Source organism: Mesocricetus auratus, unplaced genomic scaffold, assembly GCF_017639785.1.
Source record: "Mesocricetus auratus isolate SY011 unplaced genomic scaffold, BCM_Maur_2.0 Super-Scaffold_100020, whole genome shotgun sequence".
NCBI classification, from domain to species: Eukaryota; Metazoa; Chordata; class Mammalia; order Rodentia; family Cricetidae; genus Mesocricetus; species Mesocricetus auratus.
The window spans coordinates 42,262,156-42,288,430 of record NW_024429201.1 but is presented as its reverse complement, the minus strand read 5'-3'; the positions used below and the strand labels follow the sequence as shown (position 1 = coordinate 42,288,430).

Sequence of the window (26,275 nt, the reverse complement as noted above, 5' to 3'; positions counted from 1 at the left end):
TGCTCAAACTGCGAGCAATGGTTTTGGTTGAGAATTTGGTTCAGGGCTTGGGGTTATGACTATGCACTCAGATACATACCTATGTTTATAAGAAGCTTCCAGAACACCAAATAGTGTGGACTACAAAAAAATCCACTCCCACATAATACTCAAGACCCCAAAATACAGAATAAAGAAAGAATATTAAGAGCAGCTAAGGTAAAAGAACAAATAACATACAAAGGCAAACCTATCAGAATTACACCTGATTTCTCCATGGAATCTTTGAAAGCCAGAAGATCCTGGACAGATATTCTACCAACACTAAGAGATCAGGGATTCCAGCTGAGACCATAATACCCAGCAAGTTTACAGTCACTGTAGATGGAGAAATTCCATGACAAAACCAGACTTAAATAATATGTATCCACTAATCCAGCCCTACAGAAAGTCCTGGAAGGAAAACTCCAACCCAAGCAAGTTAACTATAACCAGAAAAACATAGACAATAGATAATCCCCTTTACCAACAGTCAAAGGAAAAAAAGGGATGAAAATCCACACACAACTCAACCAACAATAACAACTCCAAAACACACAAAAATGAGCAATCAATGTTCATTAACATCCCTCAACATTAATGATCTTAATTCTCCCATAAAAAGACACAAGCGAACAATATGGATTTGAAGACAGAATCTATCCTTATGCTTCATACAAGAAACGCACCTCAGCTTCAAAGACAGATATTAACTCAGAGTTAATTGTTGGGAAAACATTTTCCAATCAACTGGACCCAAGATACAAGCAAGGGTAGCAATCCTAATATCTAGCAACTTAGACTTTAAACTAAAATCAATCAAAAGAGATGAAGGAGGTCATTTCCTACTCATCACAACCAAAATGAAGTCACAATTCTGAACACCTGTGCCCCAAATACAAAGGCATCCACATTTATAAAAGAAACATTACTAAAACTCAAACCACACATAAAACCTCACACACTTATAGTGGGAGATTTCAACACCCCACTCCCACCACTAGACAGGACCACCAGACAGAAACTTAACAAAGAAGCAAAGGAACTAATAGAAGTTATGACCCAATTGGGTTTAACAGATATCTATAGAACATTCCATCCAAAAACAAAAGAATATACTTTCTTCTCAGCACCACATGGAACCTTCTCAAAAATTGACCACATGATCAACAATATATCAAACCTCAACAGGTACAAATAAATCGGAATATCTCCATGTATCTTATCAGACTACCATGCGTTAATGTTAGAATTCAACAACAACACAAATTGCTGAAACCCTACAAACTCATGGAAATTGAATAATGCACAATTATACCATACCTGGGTCAAGGAAAAATAAAAAAAGAAATCGAAGACTTCATAGAATTCAATGAGAATGAAGACACAACATACCCAAACCTATGGGACATTTGGAAAGCAGTGCTAAGAGGAAACTTCATAGCAGTAACTGCCCACATGAAGAAACTGGAGAATAGTCATACTTGAGAATTAACAGCACAACTGAAAGTTCTAGAACACAAAGAAGCAATTTCACCCACAGAGGAGTAGATGCCAGGAAACAATCAAATTGAGGGCTGAAACCAATAAAATAGAAACTAGGAAAACAACTCAAAGAATCAGTGTAAGGAAGAGCTGGTTCTCTGAGGAAATCAACAAGAAAGAGAAACATTTTATCCAAGCTTACCAAACGATGGAGTGGGAACATACAAATTAACAAAATCAGAAATGAAAAAGGGGACATAATGGACACTGAGGAAATCCAGAGAATCATCAGTCATATTCTGAAAACCTGTACTCCACAAAAATGGAAAATTGAAAAGAAAATAACAATTTTTGGATAGATATCATTTGTCAAAATTAAATTAAGAACAGATAAGCAATTTAAATAGGCATATGGTCACTAAGGAAATAGAAGCAGTTATCAAAAGTCTCCCAACCAAAAACATCCCAGATCCAGATGGCCTCAGTGCAGAATTCTACCAGAAATTCAAAGAACAGCTCATACCAATTCTCCCCAATGTTTTCCAAGCAATTAGAAACAGAAGGGTCTTTGCCAAACTCTTTTTACTAGGCTTCTATAAACTTGAGACCCAAGTCAAACAAAGACAAAACTGAGAAAGAGAACTTCAGACCAATATACCTAATGAACATTGATACAAAAATATGCAATGAGCTTCTGGCAAATAGGATCCAAGAACGCATCAGAAAAATCATCCACCATGATCAAGTAGGTTGCATCCCAGGGATGCAGGGATGGTTCAACATGGGAAAATCCATCAATATAATCCACCATATAAACAAGCTGAGAAACAAAAGTTACATGATCATCTCAATTGATGCTGAAAAAGCCTTTGACAAATTCCAACACCCCTTCAAGATAAAGGTCTTGAAGATATCAGAAGTAGCAACAACATACATAAACATAATAAAAGCTATATATAGCAAACCAACAGCCAACATCAAACTAAATGGAGAGAAACTCAACACGATTCCTCTAAAATCTAGAAGACGACAAGGGTGTCCACTCTCTCCATAGCTCTTCAATGTTGTACTTGAAGTCCTAGCTAGAGCAATAAGAAAACAAAAGGAGATCCAAAGGATACAAATTGGAAAGGAAGAGCTCAAACTTTCACTATTTGCAGATGATATGGTAGTTTACATAAGTGACCCAAAGAATTCTACCAGGGAACTCCTACAGCTGATAAATACTTTCAGCAAAGTGGCAAGATACAAGATCAACTCCAGAAAATCAGTAAGCCTACTATATACCGAAGAAAAAAGGGCTGAGAAAGAAATCAGAGAAACATTACCCTTTGTTTATAATTGCCACAAACAACAAACAAGTGAAAGACCTGTATCTCAAGAACTTTGAGTCTCTAAAGAAAGAATTTAAAGAAGATGTCAGAAAATGGAAAGATTTCCCATGCTCTTGGATAGGTAGGATCAACATAGTAAAAGTGACAATCTTGCCAAAAGCAATATACACATTCAATGCAATACCAACTAAAATCCCAGCACAGTTATTCACAGAACTTGAAAGAACTATAATCAACTTTATATGGAAAAACAAAAGACACAGGATAGCCAAAATAACCCTGTTCAACAAAGCAACATCCACAGGCATCAGCATCCATGACTTCAATGAGCTCTACTTTGGAGCTATAGTCCTGAAAACAGCTTGGTACTGACACAAAATTAGACAGGTAGAAAAATAGAATTGAATTGACAACCCTGATATTAACCAATCCAAACATGAACACCTGATGTTTGACAAAGAAGCTAAAATTAAGCAATGGAAAACAGAAAGCATCTTCAACAAATGGTGCTGGCATAACTGGATGCTAGCCTGTAGAAGAGTGCAGATAGATCCATGTCTATCACCATGCACAAAATGTAAGTCCAAATGGATCAAAGACCTCAACATAAATCTAGTCACAGTGACCCTCTTAGAAGAGAAAGTGGGAGGTACAGGAGACGGCTTCCTGAACATAACTCCAGTAGCAGAGACACTGAAATGGACAATTAATAAATGGGACCTCCTAAAACTGAGAAGCTTCTGTTAGGCAAAGGGCACAGTCAACAAACAAGACAAAACAGAATCCCACAGAATGGGAAAAGATGTTCACTAACCCCACATCTGACAGAGGGTTGATTTCCAAAATTTGCAAAGGACTCAAAAAGCAAGGCTACAAAACACCAAAGAATCCAGTTAAAAGTGGGGTACATAACTAAAGAGAGAATTATCAATAGAGGAGTCTAAAATGCCTGAGAGACACTTAAGTCCTCAATATTCCTACCCAACAGGGAAATGCTACTTAAAATAACTCTAAGACACCATCTTACTTCTGTCAGAATTGATAAAATTAAAACACCAATGACAGTTCATGCTGGAAAGCATGAGGAGAAAGGGAAACACTCCTCCACTGCTGGTGGGAGTCCCACATACAGCCAGCCACTTTGGAAATCAGTATAGAGATTCCTCAGGAAAATGGTAATCAGTCCACCATAAGAAACAGCAATCAATTCCACTCTCAGGCATATATCCAAATGATGTACATTCATACAACATGGATGTCTGTTCCACTATATGCATATCAGCATTATTTGTAATAGCCAGAACCTGGAAGCAACCTAGATGCCCCTCAACTGAAGATAGAGAAAATGTGGTACATTTACACAATGGAGTACTGTTCGGCATTTAAAAAACAATGGAATCCTGAATTTTGCAGGTAAATGGATGGCACTGAAAGAAACCATCCTGAGTGAGGTAACCCAGTCACAAAAAGACAAACATGGTATGTACTCACGCATATATGGATTTTAGACATGGATCACGGGAGTGCCACCCTACAATCCCACTGCCAGAGAGTCTGGGAAACAGAACCTTCATCCAGTGACTGATGGAAGCAGAGGCAGACACCCACAGCTAAACACTGAACTGAACTCCTGGAATCCAGTGACAGACAGGGAGAAATGATGAGCAAAGGGGTCAAGACTGTGCTGGTTTAATCCACAGAAACAGCTGACCTGAACAAGGGGGAGCTCTTGGACCCCAGACTAACGGCTGGAAGGCAAGCATGGGACTGATCCAGATCCCCTGATTGTGGGTGTCAGTGAGGGGGCCTAGGCAATCTATGGGGCCTTGAGTAGTAGATCAGTATTTATCACTGACATAGAATGTACTATGAAGCAATACTCAAGAAAATCTCAAATATGAATGTTATTTGAAAATTTGCTACTGTTTTTCCCTGCAGAGGTGGCAGAGGACAAAGCTTGAGGCATGAGGTTCAGTTTTCAAAACAGCCCAGTAGTTTCAGTCCTGGCTGCAGAGCCTTTTGTTCTGAAGTCATGGAGATGGGAGGCGGTGCAAGGGATGACACTGAGGCACAGAATCATGTGGGACCAGGTCCCACCCTCCTGTGTAGCCCTGGCTGGATGCAAACTCAATGTGTCACCAAGGCTGCAGGAAGTTACAGAGATCCATCTCTGCCTGTGAGTTCTGGGGTTACAGGAATACAACAACACTTTTTTATGCATAAAATATTCATTTTACTCAACAGGGGCTTAAAAGGGGCAGTCAGTATATACAGTGTGACACCTTAGTCAACTATTAAAACAATGACATGAACAAAATAATTAACAAAAATTAACAATACTTCAAACCAAAGCAAACTAAATATCCTAATCAAACAATACCAGAGACAAAAGCAGACAACCTTCCCCAATTAAGCTAAAAATATACTCTTACTCTAGACGCCTTTCCAAAAGCGATTCAGATCTCTTGTATAAATCCTTTCTCAGGACTGGTCATGCCAGTGAAACTGGGGAATCCCAGTCATTTTATTCATGGATTATCTAATGACTAACACAAGGTGTGAGGTGTGCTGTAGTCTCTGCAGTGCATTCTCTTCAGCAGCACAGTCATGTGACATGGAGTTAGCTTCAGCCCTGCACTGGAGAGGCATTCCTTTTCTTTTCCATGTGGTGTGTATAGTTAATAGCATGGCATCAACACAGCCTGTCTGGTCATATATATAAGGAGTCAGTCAGCTTGCTAAAGACATAGAGAGTAAACTATAGAGTGACTCTTGCTCAGTAACGTGTGCTCCCCATGCTGCTGTGCACCAGTCAGTGTTCTGAGTAAATTTGGATGGGTCCTCTGAATCGCAAGCTTCTTTCTGATGATTTCTTTTCTCCAGGAATAGTCCACCATCAGACACATGGATCAGAAAGTGGATAGATTCCCTGATAGTAGATTTTAGTTTTCCATACTAGTTAGTTCACAGTTACGAAGAGGTGTCATTTTTGAGCAAGAGTTGATGCTAGAGTCGAGAATATATGTGGCTTCCTACACCATCCTAAGTTCTTGCAAGGGGTGCTGTCAGAGAAGGAAAGGCAATCATTCCCATAGGCAGCTTCACTGGACCATGGTGCAGACAAAACCAGGTCCTGTTCACTCACAGGAAACCAATGTCAAGGAAGAAAACCAACCCCATGAATGTCAGTGCTGCAGGGGTAGGAGTCAATGGTGGTCACTTACACTCAGTGCTCCTGATGTAGCATCTCCATCTGCAGGAGGCTCTCACCCTAGGCTGTGGTCTGTTCCAGTTCATGCTGGAAGTTTTCAAATCTAGGGGAGGAAGACAGCTGGGACAGAAGCCTAGTGGGCACCTGCCATGCTAGCTTTTGAGCTCCCACCATCTCTACTCGGGTGAACAATCCAGCATTACATTTCAGCCAAGCTCATCCATTCCTTGGTTCCTCAAGGGAGAAGGGTAAGACAGCACCTGGGCTGGATTTTCTCTCCTCCTTAAAAGACTTTTAGAGATTGAACTGATAGATACACGCTGTGCTGAACTAGAAAAACAGACATTTCCCCAAACATTCAGATACATTAGTTTGAAAAAATAGCAGCATACCAATACCTGAGTCACAGTTCAGTAGAGATATGCATGGACTTCATGGACTTGAAAAGATGCCAGGAAATGGTGAGGAACCTGGGAACCTAAATGTACGGAGCCCTCTAGCAGAGTCTACACAACACTGCAGTGAAGGCTCTGTTTATTCCTTCAACACAGGAACTTCCTTGGTTTCAACATGTCAAACTCTAAACCTGCTTAATTCCATCGAGCAATGCCACTAGGGGGCGGGGATGCAGGGGGCCGTTCATGATCTGGGGGGGCGGATACCTTCACAAATTCTGTCCAATCGTTGTCGCTTGACTCAGTGCTTACCCACAAGGGCCATTCTTTATCGAACTTTGCAACTCTCTGATTCAAAAAGGCAAAGCAGTCTGCAAAGAACTTAGGAGTAACTCGCAGGAGTTTGCATGCATTGCGCCACTATGAACCCGATATAAATGCGTCCACAAATTCTACAGCTCACTCACTGTCTTGTCTTTTTACGAGGGTGCAGCTTCATCGGTTTACAACCATTCAAGGTGATGAAACCCTCATCTTGGGTCGCTGGTGTCCACGGAGAAAGACGCCCACCTGGGAGGCGGGAGCCGCAGCTACCGCCCCTCCTGCCTCTCTGCTGCAGTACAGGAGACAGCCGATTCCACTGTCTGCCACATCTTCAATCTATATCCGCGGAACACATGGCTGTACCAGGCCCTGCGAGAAGGCACATGGGCGCAGAGCGTGGAGCAGATTCGTGAGGTTGCCTCAGGAGCCGCTTGGATCCGAGGGGAAACACTGGGCCTCATCGGCTTCGGTCACACGGCCAGGCAGTTGCACTTCGAGCCAAGGCCTTTGGATTCAGCGTCCTATTTTATGACCCCTACTTACAGGATGGGGTAGAGCGGTCTCTGGGCGTGCAACGGGTGTACACCCTGCAAGACTTGCTGTATCAGAGTGAATGTGTCTCCCTGCACTGCAATCTGAATGAACATAACCACCACCTCTTCAAGGACTTCACTATCAAGCAGATGAGGCAAGGAGCATTCCTTGTGAAAGCAGCCAGAGGTGGTCTGGTGGATGAGAAAGCCCTAGCTCAGGCCCTCTAAAAGGGAAGGATACAAGAAGTCTGAGCCCTGCAGCTTTGATCAGGGCCCATTGAAAGATGCACCTAATCTCATCTGCATGGTGAACACAGTCTGGTACAGTGAACAAGCATCACTAGAGATGAGGGAAGCAGCTGCCACTGAGATCCCCGAGCAATCACAGGTCGCATCCCAGAAGCTTGCGAAACTGTGTCAACGAAGAATTTTTCCTTACTTCAGCTCCTTGGTCAGTCATCGGCCAGCAAGCAACTCATCCTGAGCTCAATGGTTCCACATAAGGATATCCCTAGGCATTGTCAGGTGGCTCCAGGAGGGCTTCCTGCAGCTATGGAAGTCATGCAGGTGACTCACAACCTCCCCACAGTGGCACATCCTTCCCAAGCTCCCTCCCCCAACCAGCCCACAAAACACGGGGACAATCGAGAGCACCCCAACGAGCAATAGCAGAGATTGCTAGAAGGTAATCGTTCAGATAAACTTGGGACCAAGAGACAGTAGCAAACAGATAAATTAAGAAGGAATTTGGAGGTCTTTAAAACTGATCCTGAGCATCACTGATGTCACAGTGTTAAAGCTACAAGAGCTAGAATACTGAAGATGGTATCTGCTTCTGGAAGTGTCGAAAGACTAGGACGTGATTTGTTAACGACCAACTTCTGTTATTGTGTGTTAAGTTTTTCATCTGTGCATCATATCACAAAGAATAAATAGAGCTTTCTTTTTTTGGTCCCTTGCACATGGCAGGTCCTGAGCAACTTGCTCTAGAATGTTGCATCAAGAGCTCTAAACATTAATTTAAAAAAAATGAGAGGAAATCCTCTTTGGTCTCCAGGGGCTGGTTGCCTCCTTTGCCGGTAGGAAGATTAATTAAGAAAAATGGGGAGGATATGTTTGCCTATGTAGACATCTACATGCACAGGATTGAAGAAGTAAAAAGCTCTTGTATATAAGTGTCTCAACTGGTTGTGAGTTCAGTAAAACCCTCTGATGATGTAAAAAAAAAAAAGGAAAAGAACAAAAAGAAAAAAGTATTAAGTTTCACAAGCTGTTTGTACTCAAATATATTTTCTCAGTTTCAGATTCTCAGCTATTTTATTGAGTAGAAATTTTTGGATGAGAAGGGTTCAAGAAGAATAATGTTGCATTTCCTTATATCTCAGGAAACACATTTTATGGTAACTTGTCAGATTGGCTATGAACAAACCCACCTTTTAGACATTGATAAATTCTTTTCTTCACGTGATATTTTATACGAGAACACTTCAGATGTGCTATTAGATGTGACTGATTTCAACAAATCCTATTAGATTTGTATCAGCTAGTTACATGTTCATTCATAGTCTTTTGTGAATCATTGCCTTTTTGTTTCTAAAGATGGCCTATTTTGAGCTCTTTATATAGGTAGATTCCTGTTTTTGTGACAAAAGAAAAACTTTAAACTGTCGCAAGCAGAAAAATAATGGCTATCAGAAATATGTTTTGTTTTAGTGTGAGTTACCTTCACTGTATTTGTTTATTGTGAAGGTGGACATTTAGTGTTTAGTGCAGTTTTCAATAAAAGTAATTAAAATTAAAAAAAAAACTGGAGCTAGAGGGATCATGTTAGTGTAGTGGGGAGGGATGGAGGGAGAGAGTACAGGGAGAGACAGTTCATATGGACTCACAGACACTGATGCAGCAAACACAGAGACTACATGCATCTGCACGGGGTTCTCTGCCACATAGATGTTGGTGTTTGGTGGGACTTCTAATAGTACGAGTGGGCATGTCTCTGTCTCTTTTTTTCTTTTAATTTTAAATAGCTTGTTTTACATGTCAATCCCAGTTCCCACTCCCTCCCCTCCTCCCGCATCCCCCCACCATCCTCCCCATCCTCCCACCCTATTGCCAATTCCTTCCACATAGGGGATATCTAGAGTCTGTTGTTTCACTCAGGGTAGGGGCCAGGCACTCCCCTAAGAGACCAGGCTGAGAGAGAATCCCTCTTTGTGTTATGGACACACGATGTCTGTTAGTATTCCAGGGATAAACACTGATCCACAGCTCAGGACCCCATAGATTGCCCAGGCTTCCTCGTTGATTCTCACATTCAGGGGGTCTGGATCAGTCCCATGCTGGCCTCCCAGCTGTTGGTCTGGGGTCCAAGAGCTCTCCCCTATTTGAATCAGCTGTCTCTGCTGTTTTTGCCAGTCCATTCTTTGCCAATTTGCTCACCACTCCTCTCTCTCTGTCGCTGGGTTCCTTGGGTTCAGTTCAGTGTTTAACTGTGGGTGTTTGCCTCTGCTTCCATCAGTCACTGGATGAAGGCTCCAGGATGGTTATAGACATCAAGTTCATTGTCAGGAATGGGCATTCAGGGTGGTCTCTACACTATTGCTTAGCTTGCCAATTGGTGTCATCCCTTTAGATCACTAGAGGTCACAATGGTGCCTGATCTGTCTTCTAACCTAGGATTCCCTCTTCCCCCTATTCTACCCCCCAGTCAACCTTCCTGTTCCCCCATGACCTACTCTCTCTTCCTCTTCTCCCCCTCTCTATTTCTCAGCTCACCCCTCCCCCCACCCCTCGCTGTGTTCCCCATCTGTTCAGAGGATCTTGCCTCATTTCTCTTCTTTTGGGTACATGCATATCCTGTTTCCCAGACTCTCTGTCATTGGAAGTGCAGACTGGCACTCTCCTGATCCATGTCTAAAATCCATATATGAGTGAGTACATACCATGTTTCTCTTTTTGTGACTGGGTTACCTCACTCAGGATGGTTTCTTCCAGTGCTATCCACTTACCTGCGAATTTCAAGATTCCATTGTTTTTTTCTGCTGAGTATTACTCCATTGTGTAAATGTACCACATTTTCTCTATCCACTCTTCAGTTGAGGGGCTTCTAGGTTGCTTCCAGGTTCTGGCTATTACAAATAATGCTGCTATGAACATAGTGGAGCAGATGCCCTTGTTGTATGAATTTGCCTCTTTTGGATATACGCCTAAGAGTGGAATTGCTGGGTCTTGTGGTAGATTGATTCCCATTTTCCTGAGGAAGCTCCATACTGATTTCCAAAGTGGCTGTACGAGCTGGCATTCCTACCAGCAGTGGAGGAGTGTTCCCCTCTCTCCACATCCTATCCAGCATAAATTGTCTTCGGTGTTTTTGACTTTAGCCATTCTGACAGGAGTAAGATGGTATCTCAAAGTTGTTTTGATTTGCATTTCCCTGATGGCTAAGGATGTTGAACACTTTCTCAAGTATCTCTTGGCCATTTTAGCCTCCACTATTGAGAATTCTCTGTTTAGTTCTGTACCCCACCTTTTAATTGGATCCTTTGGTGTTTTGGAGACTTGCTTCTTGAGTTCTTTGTATATTTTGGAGACTAGCCCTCTGTCAGATGTGGGCTTAGTGAATATCTTTTCCCATTCTGTGGACTGCCTTTTTGTCTTGTTGAGTGTGCTCTTTGCCTTACAGAAGCTTTTTAGTTTCATGAGGTCCCATTTGTTAATTGTCCATCTCAGTGTCTGTGCCACTGGTGTTATGTTCAGGAAGTGGTCTCCTGTACTAACTCGTTGAAGAGTATCTCCCACTTTCTCTTCTAAAAGTTTCAGTGTGGCTGGATTTATGTTGAGATCTTTGATCCATTTGAGCTTAAGTTTTGTACAAGGCAATAAACATGGATATAGCTGCAGTCTTCTGCATACCAGTACCCAGTTATGCCAGTATCTGCAGTCTTCTGCATACCAGTACCCAGTTATGCCAGCACCATTTGTTGAAGATGCTTTCTTTTTTCCATTGTATAGTTTTATCTTCTTTGTCAAAAATGAAGTGCTCATAGGTCTGTGGGTTAAAATCAGGGTTTTCAATTCGGTTCCATTGGTCTACCTGCCTATTTGTGTGCCAATACCAACCTGTTTTCAGGACTATAGCTCTATAATAGAGCTTGAAGTCAGGTATGGTGATGCCTCCTGAAGTTCCTTTATTGTATAGGGTTGTTTTGGCTATCCTGGACCTTTTGTTTTTCCATATAAAGTTGATTAATGTTCTTTCCAGGTCTGTGAAGAATTGTGCCAGAATTTTGATAGGGATTGCATTGAATCTGTAGACTGCTTTTGGCAAGATTGCTATTTTTATTATGTTGATCCTACCAATCCAAGAGCATGGGAGATCTTTCCATTTTCTGGTATCCTCTTTGATTTCTTTCTTTAAAGACTCAAAGTTCTTGATATACAGGTCTTTCACTTCTTTGGTTAACATTATCCACAGATATTTGATGCTGTTTATGGCTATTGTAAAGGGTGAGGTTTCTCTGATTTCTTTCTCAGTCACTTCATTGTCTGTTTATAATAGGGCCACTGATTTTTTTTGAGTTTACCTTGTATCCTGCCACTTTGCTGAAGGTATTTATCAGCTCTAGGAGTTCCCTTGGGGAGTTTTTTGGGTCACTTACATAAATTATCATATCATCTGCAAATAGTGAAAGCTTGACTTCTTCTCTTCCTATTTGCATCTCCTTGATCCCCTTTTGTTGTCTTATTGCTCTAGCTAGAACTTCAAGTACAATATTGAAGAGATATGGAGAGAGTGGACAGCCTTGTCTTGTTCCTGATTTTAGAGGAATTGCGTTGAGTTTATCTCCATTTAGTTTGATGTTAGCTGTTGCTTTACTGTATTTTGCTTTTATTATATTCAGGTATGTTCCTTTTATCCCCCATCTCTCTAGGACCTTTATCATGAAGGGGTGCTGGATTTTGTCAAAGGCTTTTTCAGCATCTAGTGAGATGATCATATGGTTTTCCTTTTTCAGTTTGTTTATATGGTGGATTACATTGATAGATTTTCTAATGTTGTACCATTCCTTGCATTCCTGGGATGAAGCCTACTTGATCATGGTGGATGATATTTCTGATGTGTTCTTGAATCCGGTTTGCTAGTATTTTATTGAGTATTTTTGCATCAATGTTCATGAGGGAAATTGGTCTATAGTTTTCTTTCTTAGTTGTATCTTTGTGTGGCTTGGGTATCAAGGTAATTGTAGCCTCATAAAAAGAGTTTGGCAATGAGCTCCCTGCTTCTATTGTTTGGAATACTTTGAAGAGTATTAGCGCTTCTTTCAATTTCTGGTAGAATTCTGCACTGAAGCCATCTGGGCCTGAGATTTTTTTAGTTGGGAGACTTTTGATGACTGCTTCTATTTCAGTAAGGGTTATAGGTCTGTTTAGATTGTTTATCTGCTCTTGATTTAGTTTTGGCAAGTGATATCTATCCAGGAAATTGTTCATTTCCTCTAAATTTTCAAACTTTGTGGAGTACAGATTTTCAAAGTATGCCCTGATGATTCTCTGGATTTCCTCAGAGTCCGTTGTTATGTCCCCTTTTTCACTTCTGATTTTGTTAATTAGCATTCTCTCTCTCTGTCTTTTGGTTAGTTTGGACAGAGGTTTGTCTCCTTTGTTGGTTTTCTCAAAGAACCAACTCTTTGTTTCATTTATTCTTCTCAATGTTTTCCTGGTTTCTACTTAATTGATTTCAGCCCTTAATTTTATTATTTCCTGGCGTCTGCTCCTCATGGGTGAGTTTGCTTCTTTTTGTTCTAGAATGTTCAGCTGTGCTATTAACTGTCTAGTATGACAGTTCTCCAGTTTCTTCATGTGGGCACTTAGTGCTATGAACTTTCCTCTCAGCACTGCTTTCAATGTGTACCATAAGTTTGCGTATATTGTGTCTTCTTTCTCATTGAATTCCAGGAAGTCTTTAATTTCTTTTTTTTATTTCTTCCTTTACCCAGGTATAGTGCAATTTTGCATTGTGCAATTTCCATGAGCTTGTAAGATTTCTGCGATTTGTGTTATTGTTGAATTCTAATTTTAAAGCATGGTGGTCTGATAAGATGCAGGGGGTTATTCCAATTTTTTTGTTTCTGTGGAGATTTGCTATGTTTCTTATTATGTGGTCAATTTTATTATGTGGTGCTGAGAAGAAGTTATATCGTTTTGTGTGTGGGTGGAATGTTCTATAGATGTCTGTTAAACCCAGTTGGGTCATAACTTCTATTAGTTCTTTTGTTTCTTTGTTAAGTTTCTGTCTGGAGGTCCTGTCTAGCGGTGAGAGCAGAGTGTTGAAGTCTCCTACTATTACTGTGTGAGATTTTATATTCAATTTGAGCTTTAGTAATGTTTCTTTCACAAATGTAGGTGCCTTTGTATTTGGGGCGTAGATGTTTAAAATTGAGACTTCATCTTAATGGACTTTTCCTTTGATGAATATGAAATGTCCTTCTTCATCTCTTTTGATTGATTTTAATTTGAAGTCTAGTTTGTTAGATATTAGGATTGCTAAACCCACTTGTTTCTTGGCTCCGTTTGATTGGAAAATCTTTCCCCAACCCTTTACTCTGAGATACCATCTGTCTTTGATGTTGAGATGTGTTTCTTGTATGCAGCAGAAGGATGGGTTCTGTCTTCATATCCATTCTGCTAGTCTGTGTATTTTTATAGGCAAGTTGAGGCTGTTGACATTGAGGGATATCAATGATCATTGACTGATGATTGTTGTTTGTGCTTGATTTATTGGTAGTGAAGTTATTTTGTGTAGTTTCTCCTCCCTTTTTCTTTTGGTGTTTTGTAAAGTGGGATTATATATTGCCTGTGTCGTTGTGAGTGTAGTTATCTTCCTTGGATCTAGGTTTTCCTTCTAGCACTTTCTGTAGAGCTGGATTCATGGATACGTATTGTTTAAATCTGGCTTTGTCATGGAATATTTTGTTTTCTCCATCTATGGTAATTGAAAGCTTTGCTGGATATAGTAGTCTGGGCTGGCATCCTTGTTCCCTTATCATTTGTAGGACATCTGTCCAGGATCTTCTGGCTTTCATCCTTTCCATTGAGAAGTCAGGTGTAATTCAGATAGGTCTGCCTTATATGTTACTTGGTCTTTTCTTCAGCTGCTCTTAATATTTTCTCTTTATTCTGTAGGTTTGATGTTTTGATTATTATATGGTGAGATAACTTCTTTTTCTGGTCCAGCCTATTTGGTGTTCTGTAAGATTCTTGTATTTTCATAGGCATATCCTTCTTTAGGTTAGGGAAGTTTTCTTCTATGATTTTGTTGAATATGTTTTCTGTGCCTTTGAGCTGTATTTCTTTGCCTTCTTCTATACCTATTATTCTCAGGTTTGGCTTCTTAACGGTGTCCCATATTTCCTGGATATTTTGTGTTAGGGATTTGTTGGTTTTGAGATTTTCTTTGGCTGACAACTGTATATCCTCTAATGAGTCTTCAACACCTGAGATTCTCTCTTCTATCTCTTGTATTCTATTGGTGATACTTGCATCTGTAGTTCCTGATCGTTTACCCAGCTTTTCCATTTCCAGCATCCCCTCATTCTGTTCTTTTTTTATCATTTCTATTTCAGCTTTCAATCCTTCAACTGTTTGAGTTGTTTCCTTCATTTGTTTGTTTGTTTTTTCTCAGTGCTCTTTGGATTCTTTGAGAGATTTGTTTATTTCTTGAATTTTCACCCATTTCATGGATTTTTTTGTTTGTTTGTTTTTTCTTCTATTTCTTTAAGGGATTTCCTCGCTTCTTCTTTGAGGGTCTCTACCATCTTCATAAAATGATTTTTAAGGTCTGTCTCCTCTGCTTCATCAATGTAGTGCTTTTCAGGTCTTGTTGGCATTGGTTCCCTAGATTCTGGTGGAGTCATGTTGGACTTTTGATTGCTGAGTGAGCTCTTATTCTGTCTTCTTTCCATCTCTTCTTCCAGTGGGTGCTGGTGGGGTCTTTCTGTCTCCACTGGTCTCCTTCCTTCCTGAAGCTGAAGCTGGGATCACCGGAGTTTGAGGCCTGGCTGGGGTCACTGGAGTTTGGGGCCTGGAAGGGCTTATGTCTTTCCTGTGTGGGTGGGTCTTCTGGATGCCAGGAGTGGCCCCAGAAGATCGAGGGGATGGTGTCAGGCAGAGTATGGGGAGTGTTCCCCCGGAGACCCAAGCTCACCTGGCTGGGATGTGTCTCTGTCTCTTTTGCCTACTGTTGGGTCACCTTTCCTCCTATTGGATTGCTTTGTCCAGTCTCTATACGAGGGCTTTTATCTTGTCTTATCTTGCTTTATCATGTTTGGCTATTGCCTCCTGGAGGCCTTTTCTTTTCTTAAACGTAGGCAAGATGGAGCAGATTTGGGGAAGAGGGGAGGGTTGTGGAAGCTGGGAGGAGTGGAGGGAAAGGAAACTAAGGTTGGGATCTAGTGTTTGAGAGAATAAGTATTTTCAGTAAAAAGAAATAAAATACTCACTCAATAAGAATAAGCATAAATTGTGTAATAGTTACAAACACACTCTAGAACAGATTTATTAACTATATAGTCTCTACCCAAGGGAGAGTATAAGATTTCCTTCCTCTAAAATATTAACAAAGTACAGAAATCCCTACAATTCAATGGCATATGATCATTTTCATATATAGCAGTAAGTTGCAGGCTATGGATAATGGGCAGGAGGTAAGATTGCCTTTTCTGTGAAGACTGAATTTCATGGACACAATGGTAGTAGGGGTTGAATGCTGCCTCTTCAGGAAAATCCTCTGCTTTTGGAGGTCTCAGACAAAATTAGAGCTGGAGAGTTGTCCAGAGCAAAATCAGCAGTAGTGTATGAGATGAATGAAAAGCAATAAGTTCATCATTTCCTCCTGGAAATGTTGTTTCTAGGTATAGATTACTGCCTGGCATTCATGTGACTCCCAACAAATATTCTTCAATGTTTAAATGATGGAAGCAAACTTATGTTATTCTTTTTAAAGCTACCTGACAGCCAATGATGAATCATCTTAAATTGTATTTTCACTGATGTTTTTAAGATCACTATAATTTAGCACCTATGTCTTAAAAACACATATTTGTAATCCACTGACCTTTGACATTTGGTTTAACACTCAATTTTAATTTAAATATTTAGATTAGGCTTGAGCCTGTGATGCACACCTGTAATCCTAGCTACTTCAGGACAGTGACAGGAGAACTAAACATTAAAGTCTGGACTGAACTACACTATGAGTTCAAAGCTCATCTGTGACACTTAGTGAGATCACATATTGAGATTTTAAAAGGATTTTGGTATACACCTCATTATTAGAATGTTTAACAAGCTTTTGCAAAGTCCAGGCTCCAATACTATTTTAATAAGTAAATAAAAACAGGGGATGCCTGATATTTTCTCAAGTGAAATTAGGAGAAGTGAATATGGAGTAGGAAGAACTGGGGATGAAGGACTGGGAGGGCAGGAGGGAGGGAGCTGATGTTGGGAGACAATATATGAGAGAAGACAAAAAGGATGACAGTGAGGACCACTCTTTTGACATTTACACAGGGCTCTCTGTTGAAAGCTGCTTCCAGCCTGTGATTTGACAAGATGCTAAGATCACACAAATCAATAATTGATGGGATGTTGGTGATCTGTTAGATAAGGGGATGGATGAGTTATGAGTGTGTGTGTGTGTGTGTGTGTGTGTTGTGTTGTGTCAGAGACAGAGAGACAGGGAAGGGAGAGGGGGAGGGTGGGAAGCTTGCACACTCTGCCTCAGCTGACCAGCTCCTCCTTAGCCAAGAGTTCATAGATCTTCTCATGAGCCTCCCCACAGAGCATTTTTATCTCCTCACTGGACACTTGTAGTGAAATCTGCTCCCTTCGCAGTTTTCTGTTTTCTTCTCTCAGCACACTTACTTTTTCCTTCAGCTGAGTCCACTCATTAAGAAGCTGGCTGTGGAGGATGTTGAACCATCACAAAACAAATGGTGAGACCCCTTTGGGCTCAGCCTGCCATTCCCACCTCATCCATTCAAGGTCCCATGTCTATAGACAGCTCCAGACTAGAGATCACAGCAGCCATGTCAGCATAACTTAGTAGCTAACAAAAGCCAGAGAAAAGCCAACTTCGAGAAAGACTCAGACTACTTCTGAAAACCCTGAAACTAAAAGGGAACCATGTGTTTCTGTGAGCAGGGTTTGCCACCCCTCTCCCACCCCACAGGCGCTTAACTGTTCATGGTATTGGGAAAACATCAGGAGGAAGAAAGGTATAAGGCAGACATTCTCTGAGCAAGCACAGAACTCCCAATGGCAATATATTCCAATTTATAGGTCCCATGGACTCAACTCTGTAAGTCTCTGCTAGAGCCACAGAAACCCACAGGTGCCTGACTCCCCATCATGGTGCAAACAGTTTTTCTACCTAGAGGATCCTGAAGCTGGTAGGACAATGCTGGGAGGGGCTCACAGACACTTCACTCTTGGCAAAACTGGTCCAAAAGGCCCAAGATGGGCTGCTTACTATGGCACAGATGGGCTAGAACAAAAGTCTCCATTTTGGATCAAAGACAAAATAATGGTAAAGCAGTCACTGTCAAATAATGGGTCCTAGTGAATTCAGTCACTCCCCTGCAGGAGACAGTTTCCTCAGTAAGCTCCCTGCACTTCTGCAAGGCCTCACTAATCTCCTTGGGGAATTTCTTCAGGTCCAACATCACTTTTTTATGCTCCATATTCAGCATCTCCAGTTCAAAATTCAGCCCATGGTAAGGCAAGACCCAGGAGGCAAAATACGCCATGAACACTGGACTCAATGATCACATGAATTCAGGCTGTGCCCAGAACAGCCCCAGCACAGTCAATGCCCCATTCTGGTACCTATGAACTAGGACAACCTGTGCTTGTTCAAGTTTATGTCCTGGTCCCAGGCTGGTGGTCAGGAGGTGCAAAGGGAGTGATCCAGGATTGCATGAGCTCCATCACTGGAGCTCTCTAGGAAGTCCACAGGGGTCTGTGTCACAAGTCTTGGTCCACCAGAAATCTATGAAAATGTTGCTACTCTCTTTAGAAAAGGGATTATTGGTGCCAGGTTCCTATTGTTACATACATGCCCAGAGCACAAAATTAGTACTTTCAGGGAGGAGACCCAATTAAAGGACAGATACATGAGTCTCATTGGATTCTAAAGAGTTGCAAAATGAGAACACCAGCTGCCCATAGTGAAGTCCCTGACCTTAATACTGGCATCACCTGGAAACTGTGACACAGGAAGAACTACATGCCTTGCTCAGACCCAGAGCTTCTAGGATCCAGTCACAACAAATGCACACTGAGAATGCCAACTAAATGTAGTGAAGTGACATTGTCTCAGAGTATAGGGAACAGGACCAGAGAGGAGCAGTGATGAGATCCAATCTTCAAGCCACTCGCTGAGATGGACCAAGTGGGACCAGAACCCTCCAGCTGCTGCCAGGAGCAACCAGCACCTAAGAACATGCTTGATGGTGGAGGCCCAGAAGTATATCTGTGTCTCTTATTGGCTGATGAATAAAACATGAATTGGCCAATAGGCAGTCGGAAGGTATATTCAAGGCTACAAGATGAGGAGAATTCTGGGGAGATGATGCAGAGAGGGGCCACAAGGGAGACTCCATGTACCTGTTGGGAAGATAGGATGCCAGACATTTTCCAGTAATATAAGACCATGCAGAAATACACAGATTAGAAATTACAAGGTAACAATTAAGAGAGCAGTAGCCAGTAAGAAGCCTGAGTCATTGGCCAAGCTGTTTATACTTCATATAAGTTTCTGTGTTGATTTGGGGCTAAACGGCTGTGGGACTAGGCAGAACAAAACTTCTTCTACACATGCTGGTCAAGTACAAAGTCTCACCAAAAACTCACAGCACATGGCATCACCCACAACCCAACACCTGCCAAGGCCTTTGGAATAGTATGTTGAGAGCTCACACACTGCTGACCTTATCCCCAGACTGATCCAGGCCATAGGCTCTGCTTTTCATTTGGTGGAAGAACAATAGCCTGTATTTCCATTTCACTCCTAGACAGGTTTAAGTTCTGCCTCTCAGATGTTCTGCCTCTCAGATGCAGTCAGGAAAATTATTTTGGGCATGGGGACATCCTGGAAGTACAGTACCTGAGAAATGCTGGGGTTGACTCAATGGAGTCAAGACAATCACCAGACAACTGGGCATAGTGACTACCTGTTGTTCAAATCCTTGTCAGTATAAATGGTCAGGATTCCTTGGAGTTCATTCCTTTCATTGGTCATCATCTGGAGTTCATGGGTCAGTTTATCCAATGTGTTCATCTGTTGCTCCTGCACAGTGGGAGAGGCTGGGGTTGATGCCTTTCCAGTACTCCCTGTAGGCAGATAAATAATTTGTATAGTTGTTATGGTACAGTGGCAGGGAAGATCATGTTGAGTACTAAGAAGAAGCCTAAGCAGTAGGGAATGCATGTAACCCAGTGAAAACCCCAATGAGCAAGACAACTTTCCTCTAGCAGGGGGCCCATAAATCATGTCTGTCTCCAAATCACCATGGCTAGATATGTGCATCAGCCTCTACTGCAGTCCCAATGACCCTGGAAGGAAATGATACCCAGCTGTGATGCTTGGAGATGTCAGCTCCTATCTGATAGAATGAAGAAAAATCCTGGAGTCCCTAGTGCTTAGCATCAAAAATCTTTATTTCCCTGTTTCCAAAACTAAAAGCAATTGAATGTCTGAGACTTCAGCACATGGATGGGGAGTTTCACCCCCTGGTATTCGCATCAGATACCCATAGAAACTATGCAATCCACTGGAGATGAATTGTAACAACACCCTCCATGACAACTCATTAGTCTGTGCCTCCTGCTGGCCTTCTTTGCCTCTCAAAATGAAATCAAGGAATCCCTAGAACAGCAGCTGCAGTCTTGACAATTGTTGGCTCTCTGCCAAACTAACCATCAGAAATCTTCCACTCTGGGTCTGCACCTTAAGAACCCTGAAGCATTACAGACCCATGTCTTCCAAAGATCCCAGTTACTGAACCCTATTTCTGGAAGCCCCAATCCCTCCTTAGAATGCCAGAGCTCTCTGCATATTGGTGTGCTCAGTCTTGCCAACATTTCTTCTGGCGCAACTTATAAGTACTTAATGAATGTCCCAAAGACAGTAGGTGTTGCCACAACACTGATGAATTCACAGAACATGTCAAGGGCCCTCCGTGATACAACAGAATGTCCAGAGAGGGGATTGTTAGGGTCACTGCTAACTGTCAGCAGCTATCTGATAAATATCTCCTCCACAGTTGACCAAATGTCAAGCTGCCCTTTCCAGGGAAGACCTTCAGCACCCTCTCCTTCAAATCCAGAAATCGCTCTGATTCATTAGAGTCTTTGCACTAGTTCATCTTGTGAAGGTAAAGACTCACTTTCCAAACACTCTCTAAGCATGGCTCTTCCTCTCCTTAAGATTTCTAATCAATAAGATGAGAAGTAAAGAATACTAATAAATTAGCTCAGGATGATGGGGAAGACCAGTTCCATGAAGTAAGCGAGCACATTGGGAAAGGTCCACGGGGCTCTTACAATGTGTGGGCTGGTGGGGGATTGTGGGTGTCCCATCAGACCAAAGATAAGTCACATGGGTAATGATGAAAATTTCCCCAAAACTTCAGCAGAATGCATCCCATCCATCATGATGTTAGCAAAGGCATGATCTCCTAGTGATAGGACATGCTGGAGATACCTAAGGGCTGGGCATCCACAGGTGGCCCTCAGACTCCAAGAACAAACACTTGCAGGAAAGGTGGCAACTCATTCCTGTACTTGAGTCATAGGAAAGATCATGGGCTAGTGAGAGGACAGGAACTCAGAAACCTTAGGGCTCACTGACATGCAGCAGTATTTGGTGGCTCTTGCTCTGCAAGTGGCTATGAGGTAAAATGTGAGAACCTTCAGCTTTGCCCAAGGAACTTTATTCTCCCAGTTATCAGTGGCATATAACCAAAGGAAATCCATTGTAGGTGACGTGTAGGGCTATAACTGAAACCTCATTCATCCCTCTGTGCCTCCCTACCCCTCAGAGTGAAAGCAGAGGGCCCCTAGCACAGAAGCTGCAGCACTGACCATTCCTGGCTCTCTGACAAACTAACCATCAGAAACCTTCACTCTAGGTCTGCTCTTTAGGGAGTCAGAGGGGCAAGATACACCCATTACTTCTCTGAATCTCCATGATCCTGAGTCCCAACATGAAAATCCCAGCTGAAGCCTTCCTCCTTCCAGAAGCTCCCCATACCTGCCCAGGACTCACTGTGATTTCCCCAGAAATATTTCTTGCTTGATGTGTGACATTGAGACCAAATGCCAGCTTCTTTCTGCCTCTCTCTAGTCTTGTAATTCTCTCCCTTATGTCTCACAAGGAGCCTGTCCAGTCTTGCCTGCCTGGCTATGGGTGCAGCCTGTAGGCAATGAACAGAAGCCCCAAGATCAGTTGGTGGTGCAACACCACTGGTGACATCACAAAGAATGCCTGAGATCTCCAGGATACCGTAGAATGTCCAGTTGGGATCTACTGATGTCCATGTAACAGCCATTACCTCCCTGCTATTTACATCACTCCAAAATGAGCTGAAACCAAGATGCCATATTAGGAGCCTCTCTAGGGTCACAGAGGAAGCTCTTTGTCACATTCTCCTTCCAAAGTCCTAGATCAAGCTCTCTGCTGCATTAGAGAGTTTATCTGTGGGAAGGCAAAGTTTCACTTTCAAAACACTGCACAGGAGTGGCTCTTCCCCTCCTTAAGAGCCATACTCAGTAAGATGAGAAATAACAATGCTGAAAGATTAGCTCAGGAAGATGGGGAGTAGGAGGAAAGAGTCCTGTAAAGTGACAGCATGTAGGGGAAAACCTCTTTTAGAGATTTTGGGGTTCAGAACAATTGAAATCACATAGTGATGAAAATTTTCCCCAGAGTGTCAGAACTATGATGCTGTGAGTAAAGATGTGATTAACTCTTGACAGGTCTGGCTGGAGCTACCTGAGCCTATGTAAGCCCTCACATATTGAAAGCAAACTGTTCTAAAAATAGTATGATGCTCAAACTTTGACCAGTAGATTGAGGAAAGAGTAGTGGCAAATCAGAGGGTAATCATGGCTATTGTAGCAGCACCATGAGTTGGAAACTCTCTCTCTCTCTCTCTCTCTCACGCGTGCACACACACACACACACACACACACACACACACACACACATCAGGCACATAGCCATGGGGTAGAACAATGTAGATCACTGCTATGGTGCTCAATCAGCAAACAAATGCCACTTTCCTTGTCTGGGGCCACCTGTTACATCACATCAGAATTAGCCACTCCTCTGTCTGTAAAAGAGGGTCCTTAAGGCATTTATGAATATTATATTTACCATTAAGCCATTGCAAATTTTCCATGGTTGATGCTTGCAGACCTCATCATGGGCTTAACTTGAGACATGCTTCCAGGAATAGAATCATCTCATATAATAACTTAAAAATATGCATATAAAACTAAATTAACACAATATTCTAAATAAATATGATAACCTTGTGTCAATTATATTAAATATACATCAGCATCTTTCCACATAGGTAGGAATCAGAAATTCCTGGAAAGTACATGTTTTAAAAGTGTACATGTTAATTTATCATGTATTTAATGAATGTACTGCTCCCGTTAGAAATGATAACTTCAGCTGAATGCACAGAAAAACAAATTCTGACCTTGGAATATTCTGCAAAGGTGAATTTAAAGTACAAAAGATGCAACTTTGAGACATTCTACTCAGATACATTAATAAAACCTTCACTGTGTGATTGTTCTTGCAGAGTACCCAGGCTGCAGTCCACTCACGCACAAGGGAGGTCACAGCCCTCCACAACTCCAGTTCCAGAAGATACTATGCCCTCTCCTAAAGTCTTTGGACCATGCAATCATGTGCTTCAGAAACATACATCAGGAAAAAACACCCATACACATAAAATAAAAATGAAGTTACTTTTTAAGTCTCTTGTATATTATACCTTTACTGACACATTCACAAACTATTCTCATGTGTACGCTAATGTGTTACACATTTTCTGGTAACATTCTTGTTGTTGATTAACTTGAGATGTATGTAGTCCTGCCTGTCCTGGAACTCATCATATAGACAGTGTTGACCTACAGATATCCAAGTGACTCTGTATTCCTTGTGTTCAGATTACAAGTGTGCATCACCATGCTACACCTTATAGAATCATCACAGTACTCATTAGGAGGATGACCTAATGAAGTTAGGAAACTTCAAAATTAGACTGTGAGGTTAGAGGGAACATAAATTTCATGTTGACTAGGGAATGCTACTTCCTTACTAAGTAAAGTACTGTAATGAAAATGTAGGAAGAGTCATTATGACTGTGCTGCTAGAGGTGCATATGGAGGAGGTAATGGTGCAGAAGAGAGGCATGCTGTCCTGCTGTCCTGCTGTCCTGCTGTCCTGCTGTCTTGCTGCCTTGCTGTCTTTCGGTCTTCCGGTCCTGTAGCAAAAGCTGCTAATTCACCTTGGTTGCCACTTTTCTCTTGTGTATCTAGGCTAAGAGAGAATTCGTCCTTGTGAAATGGGCTCCCAAAGTCCATTCCTGCTCTAGGGATACATCCCAGTTCCACTGCCAGAGGCCCCATAGACTGCCCAGTGCTGCTAGTTGACACCCATGTTCAGGGGGCCTGGTTTGGTCTTATGTTGGTTCCCCAGTTGTCAAACTGAGGTTCATGATTTCCCACTTTCTCAGGTCAGCTGCTTTTGTGGGTTTTCCCAGCATGATCTGGGCCCCTTTATTCATCACTCCTCCCTCTCTGAAGCTGGAGTTTGGCTGAGTGCTTGGCTGTGGATCTCTGCTTCTGCTTCCATCAGCTACTGGAAGAAGGCTCTAGGATGGCATTTAAGGTAGTCATCATTCTCCCTATATGGGAAGGACATTTAAGGTAGCCTCTCCACTATTGCTTACATTCCTAGTTGAGGTCATTCTTGTGGATCTCTGTGCAATTCCCTAGTGCCAGATTTCTCTTTGAACCTATAGTGGCTCCCTCTGTTGGTGTGTCTTTTTTCTCTCCTCTTTTCCTCTCCCTACTCAATCTTCCTGATTGCTCAAGTTCTTCCCCACACCCCACTCTTCTCTCCACCTCTCTATTCTACCTTCTCCCACCCCCATGCTCCCAATTTATTCAGGGGGCACTGTATGTCTCTCTTACAGTCCTCCTTGTTTTCTTGCTTCTCTGGAGGTGTGGATTGTAGGCTGCCAACCCTTTGCTCTATGTCTAATGCACATATATAAGTGAGTACATACCATGTTTGTCTTTCTGTGACTGGGTTACCTCACTCAGGAAGCTATCTTCTAGTTCCACCCATTTGTCTGCAAATTTAAATATTCCATTTTTTTCTGCTGAGTAGTATTCCATTGTGTAAATGTAGCACATTTTCTGTCTCCATTCTTCAGTTGAGGAGCATCTAGGTTGCTTCCAGATTCTGGTTATTACACAAAATGCTGCTATGAACATAGGTGAACAGATGTACATGTTGTATGAATGTGCATCCTTTGGGTATATGCCTAGGATTGGAATTGCTAGATCCTGAGGTAGACTGGTTCCCATTTTACAAAAAAAACTGCCATACTGATTTTCAAAGTGGCTGTACAAATTTGCACTTCCAGAAGTGATCCTCTCCTTTTTATTTTAGCCATCCTGACAGGAGCAAGATGGTATCTCAGAGTTATTTTGATTTGCATTTCCCTGATGGCTAAGGATGTTGAGCTATTTCTTAAGTGTCTCTCAGCCAATTTAGATTCCTTTATTGAGAATTCTCTGTTTAGTTCTGCATCCCACTTTTCAATTGGATCCTTTGGTGTTTTGGAGACTTGCTTCTTGAGTTCTTTGTAAATTTTGGACATCAGCCCTCTGTCAGATGTGGGATTAGTGAATATCTTTTCCCAATCTGTGGGCTGCCTTTTTGTCTTGCTGGCTGTGTCCTTTGTCTTACAGAAGCTTATTAGTTTCAGGAGGTCCCATTTATTAATTGTCGATCTCAGTGTTTATGCTACTGCCTCTATGTTCAGGAAATGGTCTTATGTGCCAATTCATTCAAGTATCCCTCTCACTTTCTCTTCTAAGAGGCTCAGTATGGCTGGATTTCCTTTTATCCATCTTAGTTGTATTGCTGGGGGCTCTACAACAAAACAGAGATTAAGAAGAGGAAAGCAACAAACCTAAGATGGACAGGAAGAAAATGTATTTTTTCTCCTGCATTTACTACTTCTCTTCTAAAACACTTATTTGTCAACCAAATGATGATTGATACTCTCCTTTACAAAAAAGTCTTCTACTCTTCAAAAATGTTTTTTATTAGAGCTACCATAAGAATGTTTTCTTCTCCCTTCTAAGCATATCTTGGGGTGTGGTAGTTTGAGTATAATTGGCCCCCATAAGCTCATATGGAGTGGCACTATTAGGAAGTGTGGTTTTGCTGGAGGAAGGGTGGCTTTGTTGGAGGAAGTGTGTCACTATTATGATCAAGCCACACCTAGTGTTTCAGAGCACTCTTTCTTGCCTTTGGGATCAAGATACAGCTCCTCCTCTACATTCAGCACCTTCTCCAGTACCATGTCTGCCTGCATGCCTCCATGTCCTGTCATGTTGTTATCAGACTCAATATCTGAAAATGTAAGCCACACCGAATTCAAGGTTTCCCTTTGTAAGTGTTGCAGTAGTCATGGTGTCTCTTCACAATAGAAACCCTGACAAAGACAGGAGGCATCCAAAATAACTACAGAGTCTGCAGGGGATAAAGAAACAATCATGAATTATTCTTAAAATTAAAATTAAATAACTGAGTCACATGAATTCCCAAATGTTCATGTTTCAGTCAGGTTACAGGGTACTTCACAGTCAAATCTT

At 41.8% G+C, this 26,275-nt stretch overlaps 1 protein-coding gene and 1 pseudogene across 1 annotated transcript; one reads left to right on the top strand and one right to left on the bottom strand.

Moving 5' to 3' along the window:
* Window positions 1-6,473: 6,473 nt before the first annotated feature.
* On the top strand, window positions 6,474-8,483 carry LOC121133096 (annotated as a pseudogene).
* Window positions 8,484-17,077: 8,594 nt separating this feature from the next.
* On the bottom strand, window positions 17,078-26,013 carry LOC121133095 (disks large homolog 5-like). Its single transcript, XM_040728822.1, has 4 exons — window positions 25,929-26,013; window positions 19,532-19,690; window positions 17,932-18,068; window positions 17,078-17,254 (listed from the first exon to the last, which is right to left on the bottom strand). The coding sequence occupies exons 1-4, from the start codon at window positions 26,011-26,013 to the stop codon at window positions 17,078-17,080; spliced, it is 558 nt and encodes a 185-aa protein (XP_040584756.1).
* Between the last annotated feature and the right edge of the window lie 262 nt (window positions 26,014-26,275).

Bases quoted from the DNA above. Each gene is read 5' to 3' on its own strand.
- LOC121133095 (XM_040728822.1), bottom strand. From the start codon at position 26,013: ATGACAGGACATGGAGGCATGCAGGCAGACATGGTACTGGAGAAGGTG. The intron at 19,691-25,928 runs GCAAGAAAGAGT...ATCTGCCTACAG, and splicing joins GCTGTATCTTGATCCCAAAG to GGAGTACTGGAAAGGCATCA. The intron at 17,255-17,931 runs GTGACTGAATTC...CTCCACAGCCAG, and splicing joins AAACTGTCTCCTGCAGGGGA to CTTCTTAATGAGTGGACTCA.